The sequence below is a fragment of the Vicia villosa genome, linkage group LG1 (genome assembly GCF_029867415.1).
Source record: "Vicia villosa cultivar HV-30 ecotype Madison, WI linkage group LG1, Vvil1.0, whole genome shotgun sequence".
NCBI lineage: Eukaryota > Viridiplantae > Streptophyta > Magnoliopsida > Fabales > Fabaceae > Vicia > Vicia villosa.
In genome coordinates, this window is record NC_081180.1 from 14515692 (window position 1) to 14528718 (window position 13027).

The 13027-nt window shown below is 33.2% G+C and overlaps 1 protein-coding gene and 1 pseudogene across 5 annotated transcripts; both read right to left on the minus strand.

Annotated features, from left to right (window-relative positions):
- Positions 1-4300: 4300 nt before the first annotated feature.
- On the minus strand, positions 4301-5748 carry LOC131650857 (beta-galactosidase 2-like; annotated as a pseudogene).
- Positions 5749-7665: 1917 nt separating this feature from the next.
- On the minus strand, positions 7666-11284 carry LOC131629242 (alkylated DNA repair protein ALKBH8 homolog). Of its 5 annotated transcripts, none has more exons than XM_058900066.1 (7): positions 10871-11284; positions 10662-10738; positions 10344-10443; positions 10073-10112; positions 9869-9976; positions 9303-9434; positions 7666-7945 (listed from the first exon to the last, which is right to left on the minus strand). In XM_058900066.1, the coding sequence occupies exons 3-7, from the start codon at positions 10364-10366 to the stop codon at positions 7898-7900; spliced, it is 351 nt and encodes a 116-aa protein (XP_058756049.1). In that variant the 5' UTR covers positions 10367-10443; positions 10662-10738; positions 10871-11284; the 3' UTR covers positions 7666-7897. The 5 variants fall into 5 exon arrangements, with proteins under 5 accessions (XP_058756049.1, XP_058756043.1, XP_058756034.1 ...); XM_058900060.1 differs by having other exon boundaries at positions 10344-10472; XM_058900051.1 differs by having other exon boundaries at positions 10344-10567.
- Between the last annotated feature and the right edge of the window lie 1743 nt (positions 11285-13027).

Genomic DNA, 13027 nt, shown 5'->3' on the forward strand with positions numbered 1-13027 from the left:
ACAAGACAACATGTGAAATCTGGCAACAAGTCATGTAGTGGATAGGCTACAGTAGAAGAGCACAAGATTGGCAACAGGAAATTGATTGGATCATCAAGGAAACTAAGAGGAAAGGTTGGAGAAGAAGCATTATTAAAGTTGCCAAAACAGAAGCTGTTTATAGTATATGGCAAGCTCGCAATAACCTCGTTTTTGCTAAGATACCTCTTAACATACATCTTCATAAGAATATTATTTACAACATAGCTATTAGATGTAGTTTAAATAGAAGTCTTCAGACTCATGTAAACACAGAGTCACTATGTATCGAAGACTAGGTCCTTTTGTGATTAAGATTGTTGACTCATCACCTGGATCATTTTGATCGCTTGTACTTCATTGTTTTTGGAAATAAAATTTTATTTTGATTCCATAAAAAAAGTTAAGGTTTTCATTTTGTTGGTGTTGGTAATGAAAAAGGAATAAGTTTTGTTTAGGATTTTTTTAATACAAATTGACTTTGATGATTTTGAGTGATGATAGATAATATTTTGAGTGATTTTGATGATTATGAAGGGAAAAAAAGGATTTTATTTTTCAATAAATTAACTATTCATGTTTTTTAATATACGCTATTAGTTTCTGCGACTCTTTTAACGACTGTTAAGGCAATTGTTTCTATTTTTTTGGTTAAGTGAAGAAAAAATATATAAAAACTCCTTTTGGTGGAAAGGTACAAAGGAGGCTTCATATCCCACGACGGTTGCAACCGACCTCGCTTTCGTGTACAAAGAAACGCAGAATCATTTTTTTACACATGTCATGTACAAAGAAATTCACTGAAGGTATGTTTTATTCGGGTTTTTATGTTTTTGATTTCTCTGAATATATTTATTTTGATTTGGGGATTTATGATTTATTTGTTCTAAATGCCCATTGAATCATGTATTGATTGTGTTTGTTTTGATTTTAGGATTTAGGTTTTGTTCCTTTTATTTCCAAACCACTGGTTCTTCATATGTTTATTCCAGGAAGAGTTCTTTGGTTTGAGAGGAATGTTCCAGGCGATGGATACTGATAGAATTGGTGTAATAGAGTAAGAATAAGAGGATTCCATTGAAGAAGATGGTTCTGTTTTGTAGAGAGTAAGACTAAGAGGGTTATGAGTTCCAGCGGATAGTTCATAAGGTCGTTGATTCTGAGATCCCATGCGTACTCATGTGTTGACAGAAAAAAATGGTGATGACAGCAGGACCTTAGAAATGTCTTGTGTTAATTTTTATCCTTTTCTTATATTCTTTCCTTTATGGGTACCAACTGTTCGATGAAATTCCTAAATAATGATTCAGGTTTTGTTTTTGCAGTTAGAGATTACTCAAAGTATTTTTGTTGATGTAAAGGTGAATCAGGTGAGTTTTATGCCACAGAACCCCAATTGTTTGTTACCGCAAAGACTTTTATTCTTCGTAAATCATGACTAAAAGCTTGAGGAATTCCCCAATATGCTAGCCTGGACTAGTATAGTCTTGCTCATCAAAACAACAAAAATATCATAAAAGAGGGCTTGTAAGATAATGAGTTTCAAAACAATAACATTAAACTTAACACATCTCAACAACATTACTATTACATGTAAAATAGAGATATTTCCTTCAATTTTTGCTTGTAGCATATCTATGACAATCTTGTATTGTCGGTTCATTTTAAACCAAATTATCTTTCTTCTACCTTCTGGTTTCTATCTCTGATTCAAAAAGTTCATAATGAATTACTAATCTCTTTATATTTATTTTTCTCTCTATTTTGTTTTTAAATTTGACTAATTCAACAAGACAAATTCTACATAGGAGACGCCGTTTAAAATGAGAGCAAAACAAAACTATGTATGAACTGTCCCTACATAAAAATTATTAATACTAGAATTCGAATTCAAAACTTTAAGAATATACTCTCGACATCTAAGATAAACCTTTTTGAAATTCTATATTGAAGAAAGCTAGACCGAAAAAAAAACTGTCATTTGTTCTGTGACCTTTCTAGGAAGAGAGCATGAATTTCAATTCCCGCTTTTTATGGATACGCCGCGTTAACCTTTTCTCATCATCTGATCCGCGTGGCACATTGTTTGATTCTAAGTGACCCACCAAACGACGCTTATTTTGTTTTATTCAAACCATCCAAAACCTTCTCTTTCACTTCCTTTTAAATTCCAACTTCCACTCTTTCTCACTCACTCATCTTCTTCCAATGGAAGACAACACCTTAGTTCAAATCCGGAGAAAATTAAAAAGAAAATCGGGAGAAAACCTACAAATTTTTACTTTAAGCCTAAATTGTTAGTATTTTAAAATGATAAGGTTGTTTTTCAAAATAAATTTTACAGGGTAAACAAGAAATGACCTACTATGACAAGGGGTAAAATGATGATAACCCTATTTATTATCTTAGATCTGTGAATTTAAAATTTAATGGTTATATATATATTTTTTAAAAACCAAATATTTTTTGCACTTTGCATATACTAAACTGCAAAAATCTCCAATAAAGAATAAAATACATTATATTCAGCTTAAATATTTAATATTAGAAATTGTGGCAAAAATATTTTCCCTTCTACTATCTAGCTATTATTAGAAGATGCCATCATTCTACCAAAAATGCCCTACACTCTTTTAAAATTTACAAAGTAAAAAGGGTTATTTTGTCTATTCATAATCAAGTCAATATTCCAACTTTTTAAACAAATGTCCAAGCGCCACGTGAATTGACCATTGACTCTCTCTCTCTCTCTCTCTCTCTCTCTCTCTCTCTCTCTCTCTCTCTCTCTCTCTCTCTCTCTCTCTCTCTCTCTCTCTCTCTCTCTCTCTCTCTCTCTCTCTCTCTCTCTCTCTCTCTCCAATATTTTCACTTTTATTTTAATTTTTTCTCCCTCAATTTTCTTTTTCCCTTTTTATTTTTCTAAACATAAATAAATTAATAAATTGAATCTTGTTTAATGAAACGAAGAGAAACACGTACAAATTTACTCAATCGAAAACATAATTATTTTATGATTATTAAAAAATTATTCACAATTATGAAAAAAAATATTTTCAAATGTCAAAATTTTTCTACTTTACTGACGGGTCCCTATCAGCAAAATACATTATTTATTTATTTTAGTTAACAATTATCTTTATTTGAGACACAAAATTATTATTTTCAACTGTCAAAATTTCTATTTGTATTACGGGACGCTATCAACACGATACCTATTTTATTTTAATTAATTCTACTTTATTGACGGGTCCCTATCAGCAAAATACATTTTTTTATTTTATTTTAGTTAACAATTATCTTTATTTGAAACACAAAGTTATTATTTTCAACTGTCAAAATTTCTATTTGTATTACGGGGCACTATCAACACGATACCTATTTTATTTTAATTAACAATTCTATATTAATACACAAATGAATGACAATTTTATATATATCCATTGCTACATAAGATCATTATTTAGCTTTGTTATGATCTGTACAATATCTATCTCAAAATCATATTATATGTTTATTATAACTTTGCACTTGTCTTTAATGGTATAAGATAAGATACAACAAGTTATTTTCAAGCAACAAAACATGTATAAATGTTAATTTGCACTTGATAAAGTGATACTAGACACAATCAGTTAGATCTAGACTAAAAGACATGCATAAATTAAGCCTTTAAATGATGAAATATTTTAAATATTAATATGTATTCTAATCATTTCATTGTAATATAATGGAAGAACTGATACATTTTTATTCTCAAGATAATTTATTATTTAGTAGTTGTTGAGTTATCACTAATTTATACTTGTCTTTAATGTTGAAAATGAGATTGAAATAATTTATGAAGTATCATGAGACATAATCAATTAGATTCTAAATAGTTAAACATACATAACTCTCAATTTATAATATGATTTTACACCATTAAATAATTTTAGCCGTGCGTCCGCACGAGTATATTATTAGTTTTACTTTATAATTTTAACCTTGTTACTGCGGTGTTTTGTCTCAAAAACTTTTATTATATCGATAATGTAAGAACTCAACTAAAGTTTAAAAAACAAAAACTTAAAATATGTGTAGAAGTAGAAGTCTTTTACTTAAATAAAATATAATACAATTTAGAGGCGTGAATTTTAGTAAAAAAAACCTTAAGCCACTCCTCATGGATGATGAAGAAAAGATGACTAACTATCTACATTTTTTCATAGGAACAACACTTTCTATACATAATTATTGTTCAATTTTTATTTTATAAGTTATTGCATCACATGATTCCAGCTGCTTAGGCTGTTCTTTTCAACAAAGATATTCCATTAGGGTTACCTCCCCATTCTTCAAACACAACCAAATAGTTCTCACTTGAGTTCAACCATGATCTAGGAACATGATACCTGTCCAATTCCAATAATAATGTAAAATACTAATCAAACTCTTACCATTCACTATTGTAAAATACTAATCTAGTATAAACTCTTACTATTTTTGGGAGGGTTGTCCACAATTCATCCGACATTTCTTTTCTGTATAAGTTCTGGCATAATAACAATTGCCACATTCCTCACGCGCTTTATACTTGGGTCTAGGGGTGTGTATGGTTGGTTATTTTCAAAAACCAAACCATAACTATTTTAAAACCATTTAAATGGTTTGGATTTATAACCATAACCACATTTTAATCAAAATTGGTTATAAAACCGGTTATAAATTTGGTTATGATTATATAACCGGTTTTTTAAAAAAATCCAGTTTTGAAAATAATTTTTTTCAAAAATAATTTTTTTCAAAAAAAAATTAATATTTTGAGAATTGAAGTATTTGGATTTGGATAATAACCGGATTATAAAGGAATCTAAAATAATTTAACCGGCTAATAATCATTTAATTATATTCGGATTATATGAATGGATAACCAAACCATTAATAACTAAACCGGTTAATAACCATTCAATTATATCCAGATATTTAAAAGTGGTTTAAGTTTGATTATGGATTTGGACATCAAAACCGGATATTTTGCACACCCCTACTCGGGTCAATGACGTCCGATGTTCCAACCGTTTATCCATACTTGACCTTTCCCCATAGTACTCATTCTAGAGCTAATGGATCATTTCCTGCTGGTGTCCTAAAAGTTGTCTAATGATATTGCAGTACAAAATGATTCAAGTTAAGATGATCATAGTGACAGAAATAAAACATGCGTTGAAAATTTACATACCTTGTATTGTACTATGTCAAAGGTTGTCCTTTAGCTAATGATGATCCTTGTACCCATTTCACTGATTTACTTCCACTTTCTGTGTGATGTTTTAAGGCTTCACCCTTGAGACCAATCTGCACCCACAACAAAATGAAAATGAAATCTCTTAATGATTCATTATGCAATTATTTCTTCTACCAAGTGAAGCATAGTCAGGCAACGAACCTTGTAAGACCATTTCTGTCGAGAAAGGTCTCTAGTCCCCTCGTTTAGACCCCCGAGTGTGACCGGGCCTAACACCCCGGCATTCCATGTTTCAAAGTGCACATCGGCATTCTAAATTGAAAATATTTTATATTCAGAAAAATTTGAAAGCAACATAAATAGTTAAGATGTAACCCAATTTCAAGGAAACTAACCGGGAGACCGACGATAAAACTAAACAAAGATATCTTGTTATTTCCAACATTTAACTTAACATTCTTACTAAATGTCAATTTAGAAAACTCTAACGTTCCATAACAGTACATTCATTCAGTTTTACCAATAACTCGCTACGACAAGGAGTATTATGTTACCTTTGCAGTGTTATTGCAGTTTTGCAGTCAGGAAGAATAGTTTCAACACTACATATTTTATATACACCCAACTTATGAAAATAACTGTCCCATGATCACCCACCATGACTTATCTCATACTGGGAGTTGTGCATTGTATAATGGTAGGTTACTTTTACATGACCCACTCCACCAAATCAATCAATTATAGTGTAGGATGTCCAAACACTTAAGAAAGTTAGGTAACTTCCATTTTGGATCATATCCTCTACACCTTGAGATAATTTGTTAACGTAGATATTTCCATCTATTTCATGGTATGTTGAAAGCATTAGAACACACCATCTTCAATTGTTAACATTATTTGCATTTATCTTCTTTATTCGGTTTTTCATTTATTGACACTTCATGCATTTGTATCCACTAATTCTATTCGCGATTTCATCTTCCAACGATGGACCCAAACATTATTCAAAACAACGCCTACCAATGTGCACTTGCTAGACGTAGGAGGAGACTTATTTTGACAGCTCGTAGGAACGCACGTGCCGCTTAGAATGCACAAATACCTATTGTATTGTATGTAACACCCGTAATCATGTATATAGTTTAGAGGTATGCTATGTCTACACCAGTTTCCTACACCACAACATTTTACACCGTATACACATGCACTTGTTCATGTGCTGTGCTGCACGCATATCAAAGTGGGGAAAAATGATTAAAAGAATGATGAACATATATTTACCGTATAAATTACGATGTGAGTGTACAAATAAGTGTACAAGTAGCATTTCTCTATAGTTTAACACCTCATATTTCAAGTCCTTCATCCAATGCACCAAATTCCACACCTACTTCTACTATACGAAAGCTTGGAAAATACTTCCGACCCTACTATTGCTAGAAGGAGAAGGAAGGTAATTTTATCTAACATGAAAAAGTCCCGTGATATTGAAAAAGTCCCGTGATACTTTTGACCCTACTATTGCTTGGAAAATACTTCCGACCCTACGTATGATGAATTGTTTCTATGAATCTTTCAACAGTTGAAAAAAATTGTCAAAAGTGTTGTGGACATGTTGATTTAATTACCTGATTGATTGTTTGTGTTAGGAGCAGTATTGGAGCTGGGAGGATCGCCTGAGGATTGAAGACTTCAACAGTTCCCCATTCAGTTGTTTGCTTTGCTCTTTCCTTGAAAAAAAGCTATTGCTAGCTCATCATGCTAGCAAAAATCTAGAGAGAGAAATGTTGTGAGGTCTACCTGAATTGATTTTATATTATATTAATAGTTATGAATTCACTATGCCATAAAAGACCTACGACAGCGCTTATTTTGGTCTTTTAGAGCGCTTAAAAGCGCTGTCAAAGCTAGCGCTGCCGTAGGTAACGACAGCGCTTTTGAAACTCCAAAAGCGCTCTCGTAGCCCCCCCTATAGCAGCGCTTTTTCCAGAAAAGCGTTCTCGTAGCCCCCCTATAGCAGCGCTTTTTCCAGAAAAGCGCTCTCGTAGTGTCCCCTATAGCAGCGCTTTTTCCAGAAAAGCGCTCTCGTTGTCTCCCCTATAGCAGCGCTTTTTCCAGAAAAACGCTCTCGTAGCCACCCCTATAGCAGTTCTTTTATCCAAAAAAGCGCTCTCGTAGCCCCCCTATAGCAGCGCTTTTTCCATAAGCGCTTTCGTAGGTTGCACTTTTTTTATGTTTTATGCTTTCTTTTTTATTTTTTATCTTTTACGTTTTTTCCTTATCTTTTTCCAGAACCTAACCTAAGCTACACCAAAGTGTTTTCGTGTCATCACAGAATTTTAAAATAATACACTGATACTCCTATTGAGAGAAAGGATAGAATAATAAAAGTAAAATAAAAAATAAAAAACAAATTATGAATATATGATAACATCATGAATCATAACACAGCCATTAACACAAAATTGTGTAATTCATTTCCATGTAACACAACACAGCCATTAATCTATTACTGTGCCATGAATGATGATACAAAAAAGCTACATGATTCTCTTTTCAAGGATAAGAAACCAAGCTTGAAGTATCATCTGTGTAATGCTGCAACACGCATACAATTCATGACCACACGCAATCAGTATCGCCGAAGCCTTGTAATTACGAACCTGCACGCGGACAAACCATCTCTTTCCTAGGAAAAACCACCTGCACAAAAAAAAAACTGATTTAACCAACTCATTCCAACTTGTAACAACTCCTCAAACTGAGCTATTCACAAAAACATCCTCAACTCTGCACACATACGTTCATACACAAGTCAGTCCCGAAGCCAACAAAGCATGACAGTTCGGATCACTCATGGAGGCATACAGAGTAAAATATATACCACTCAAGGAGCAGATTCAAATCAACCTAAGCAAGTTAGCTACTACATTCAAAGTACTCATCTCTAAAAAATGTCATTACGACACCAGCCCCGAACATGCCGTGTTCGTGTTCATTTCTGATGGTTGTATATATACTTTTCACCAAACATCTAAAAGTTGGCCAACTACCAACATAAAATAAAATTATAAATTAGTGACAAAAAAGAATCAATAACTTTACACTAAAAGTCTACAAAGAAAACCTGGTCCATTAACTACCGATGAAGATTGTGATAATTATAGAAGCTTGGCAGAAACAAGTACCTTAGATTTTTTAGATACATTATACCTCATGAAGTGATTTGGAATTTTCTGTAAACATAAGATTCACGGATATAGGAATATATGGGGGAGACAATAATAGAAAATGTATATTGTATTGAAGTATAGGAAGAGAAAACCAACCAAGAATGTATTACAAGAGGGACCATAACAAAAGTGAACATTCTAATAAATACAAAGAAAAATAATGGCGTATAAACCAAAATTTGCTAAACCTCAAAAACCAAAAGTGCTTTTAAAAGCCTCCAATCGTATCCTTGACACCTCACATCCTTATTACTTTTAATCAACACAAAATTGACACGTGGCAACATTATTATGCTTTCAGAATCCATTTCTCAACAATCATATAAGCTTTTTTTTAGTATAAATAAGAGATGATTCTTCATAGACCAATGTGCTATGAGTCTTATGTATGTTAACATTTTACCTTAGCCACTTTCTTCAAATTCATTCTCCTCCAATTCTCCTCCAATACAAACATCATTTTCACAACCATACTAATATAGTAGAATTCACATAAAATTCAGCTAATAGTCTCGTCTCTTTAATAACGAGTCTTGGCATAGTTGAATTCATATAAATTTCAACCAATAATACAATTAAGTGTTTAGAAAGTGTGTTAGTGTATATATATATATATATATATATATATATATATATATATATATATCAAATTTTGAGGTTAGTTGGCTTAAAATTAGAACTCACCTCAAACATAAAGAGACAGTGATAACAACTCAACACATGCGTTAGAGTAAAATAATAATAACTCACAAATGAACAAATAAGACAAACTTTTTATCACTAGATTAAAATTCATTGAGATTTAGTTTAGTAGTGAGTTATCATACCTTAAGTTGTTCCAAAACTATGCTATCAGAGTCAACATTCTTGAAAGTTGGGCATGATGATATTCTTTCAAATATTGGAGACAAAAATGAGGGAAGCTCACTTAAGCATCGCCTTGTATTAACATTTTGAATCTGCACAAAGTAGAAAGAAGAGTCAGGATTAATCAAAATGTTCACTTTTTTTTTTGCAACTTATTTGTCATCTATAATATAAATTTCCAATTAGTTCAATTTAGAGTAAGATCATAAATTATGTTAAAAGAATTATTATTTTGTTGGCTGGAACAAGCGTGGATTCTACATTGATTTAGGCATACAGGGACCAAGAAATAGCAGGGGAAATCAAAATAATACTTATAAATCTCATCATAGAAAAAATCATTTGTTTGCTGGATGCTTCTTTTATTCAACAAGTCAATATAGTAACAAGTCCATTCAAGACAATGAATGTATAATTATTTGCATATTTAGAGTCTAAATTATACCTTATTAAACATTAGTGGTTAATAAAAAACAATATACCACAATCATGCATGCTTCTCAGAGAAAATGGCAGTGCAACATACATTTTTCAAATAAAAATTCAAGTTCAGAAGCAGTTCTAGTGCCATATGAATTTGAGCATGCTTTTTTGCCACATGGTTGTCCTCGTAATTAATGCCAATCTTGTTAAACTGAATAAGATACACAAACACAACAAACAAAATCATACATACAGGTAACTCAACAAACAAAAATCATACACAAATGGCAAGACAATCAAGGCATACCCCTATAGCAGCAGCAGTCACACAAATGTTGTCATTAAGGCTGCAGCAGTCAAAAGCAACAGTTATACAGGAAAGTAGTAGTACTTTGAAAATATCAAATTCAAGGTCACAATATACAGATGGAGTCTTTTACGGAGTTTAAAAAGAAGTAGCTAAATCAGCCAACCAAATAAAATGAAACTGATTGCAGAACAATTAACTAATCACACCCTTCTCTGTTTCTCTTATTTGAGACAATCGTTTAATATTTTACTTGAACCAAATTACTCACATGAGTTCATCAAGGTAGCGCATAATCTCTTAAAGTCACTTATTTCCCCACTAGCACTAAGAAGGAAGTGCTTTCAAATAGGCTTCAAACGCTCAACAATCTTGTAACGCAAAGTAGATCCATAAGAAACTACACCATTAGGTCATTCCATCCATCAAACACCATTGATAGCACATACAGAGTAACACAAATACTTAAACCTTTCAACAAACTTCGCAAAGATGCTGTTTTAAACAAATCAGAAGAAAACCCCTAAAAGTAAAACCCTAAAAAAGAAATTTTCAGGTGAAGTTAAGAGAGATTTAGCATCAAACAAACCTCCCATATCAGCAGCCATAAGAATCCCATCTTTGAATTTGATAGCAACGACACAAGATTCAGTTACATACGGGTACCTAAAGATGCGAAATCAAAATTTAGGGCACAGAAAAAAGTTAATAAAAAATCAAATTGCTCGTAGTAGAAACCCTAAAATCGAATAGAAAGAGGGTTGATAACGAATGAAGAGAAAGAGAGAGGATACATACAGAGTTCTCTGGCTTTCGATACGGAATCCATCGCAAGGAGGAAGGAGGGTGAATCAGAGGCGTGGTTGAATTACAGTGAAAATGAAGAAGGGATCCCAAAACCTCATCAGCACGGGACTTCATCTTCGCCGCAACAGTGGTAACCTCCTTTTGAGACTTTTTCTTTTATCTATCTCCAAAGAGGATTCAAGCTCAATAATCCTGGTAGCTGTAGAGTTTTGGAGACACGGTGGTCTCTTGGTGCACGGAGAAGGTCAGGTTTCGCAAAGAAGGTATTGAGAAATCCTAACCCTAAAATTGGATAAAAGAATCTAAGTGTGGTTTGTTGAAGAGAAGGATAAACTCATAAACATGAGGATTTGAGTTTTGATAGAGGTGAGAGAAGTCAGAATTGAATGAGAGGTGAATATCGTGAGGATTGAGTTTCAATATGAAACAAAAAAATAGGGAGTAATTTTTTGTTATATTTTAAAATAATAAAATAATAGTAATAACCTTTAGATTTGTAGTTACACTAAAATCATAAAAATGTCGACACAGTGGATCGAACAGTTGTTACTATTGTTTTAAAAAATTTAATTTTAAATAAGCTACCACAGCGCTTTTAAAAGCGCTTTCATATCTTACCCTATAGCAGCGCTTTTAATCTTTATAACAGCGCTTTTTTCCCTTGTTTTTTAGTTTTGTTTTTCGCAAAACCTATAGCAGCGCTTTTTCCTAAAAGCGCTTTCGTAGATGTGCTGCTAAAAGCCAAATTTGGCGTAGTGATTCCGCCTCGGATAATATATAGCTTATATATGTTAGGGCTAATTATCACCCTGCCTATCGGATTTCTGCTATCAAGTCACTTATCATTTATTTTCACGCTTCAAATATCCAGTGTTGAGTGTGAGAGAATGTGCTAAGAGTTGATAATATATAACCGGAACATACCTTCATAAATAGGAACAATCTTCGCGTTAAATCGCGATTTTGTAACATTTCTTAAGAAGAATAATACAATAATGATAAGGAAAAGAGTGTCTATAATGAAATGTAAGTGCAGATGACAAGGATGCTTCCTAGAACACTCCTAGTAAATTCAGTTCACCAATAAATCATTACTGGTTCAGCTGATTTATTTGATTAGTAAACGCTACTGTTTATATTTTTTGGATTAGCTTTGAGTTAGGCTTAATTACAGAGTCCTTTTAACTTACTGTTAATCTTTTGTTGTCAAACTCACTTTTTTTTCTTAATTTTTCTTAAAAGACTGCATACAATCACTAATCACTTACCTTTTTATAGAAAAACGAAATATAGTTTATTGTTTAAGTAAGCAAGCTACACGTCTTTTCATTTTTTTTAAATATAGTATTTTTGTTCGATTTACACTTTTTTTAACACTTAAAATCTTCATTGTCATAAAAAAAACACTTAAAATCTTCAACCATTTTAATTACAAAAGATGTTTGTATTTAATATTCATTGTTTTACTATTTACCAAATGATTTAATACTATATAAAAAATGATTCAGTATTTTACAAATAATTTTAGATATTGTTCTGGAGTGGGCCAAGATTAGGCCCAATCTGGCTTCGGCCCACTTAACCCTAGAGGCCCAAACCACGCTGTGCTCTCCAACTGGCTTAATGGTGCTCGTCCCCTCCATGCCCGGCATAATGCTCCCCGCAGCTGTCAGGCGCTCGGCATGGACGCTTCCCACTAAAATCCTCTCTGCCGAGGACCCTGCTCTCCGCGAGCATCCTCTCCGCCGAGGACCCTGCTCCTCGTAGGACTCCTTCATATTCAACCCTCCGAATACTGCGGAGTCCACGTGGTCCCTAAATGACCGCGTCTCCCTTAAACTTCGGAGCGGTTAACCAGGACAGAGGGCACTCACGCACCTCCGATATTTCCGCTCAGGAAACCTGACAGTCTTCTAGTTGGGCATGGAAGTCCAACCCAATAGCGAGATCATGGCCCAGCGCTGGGGGCTATAAATACCCTCTTTCACTAGAGGGTCATGTATTCACTTCTTTCTAACCTTTAGCTTGTACTTGTTCTCCTTTGCTCCTCTACTCACTCTGGCAACGGAGTACCTTACAGGTACACCCCCTTCACTTCACGAAGACCCAGCATCCGAGCAGGCCGCGACGATTCTTCTGATCAGGTAC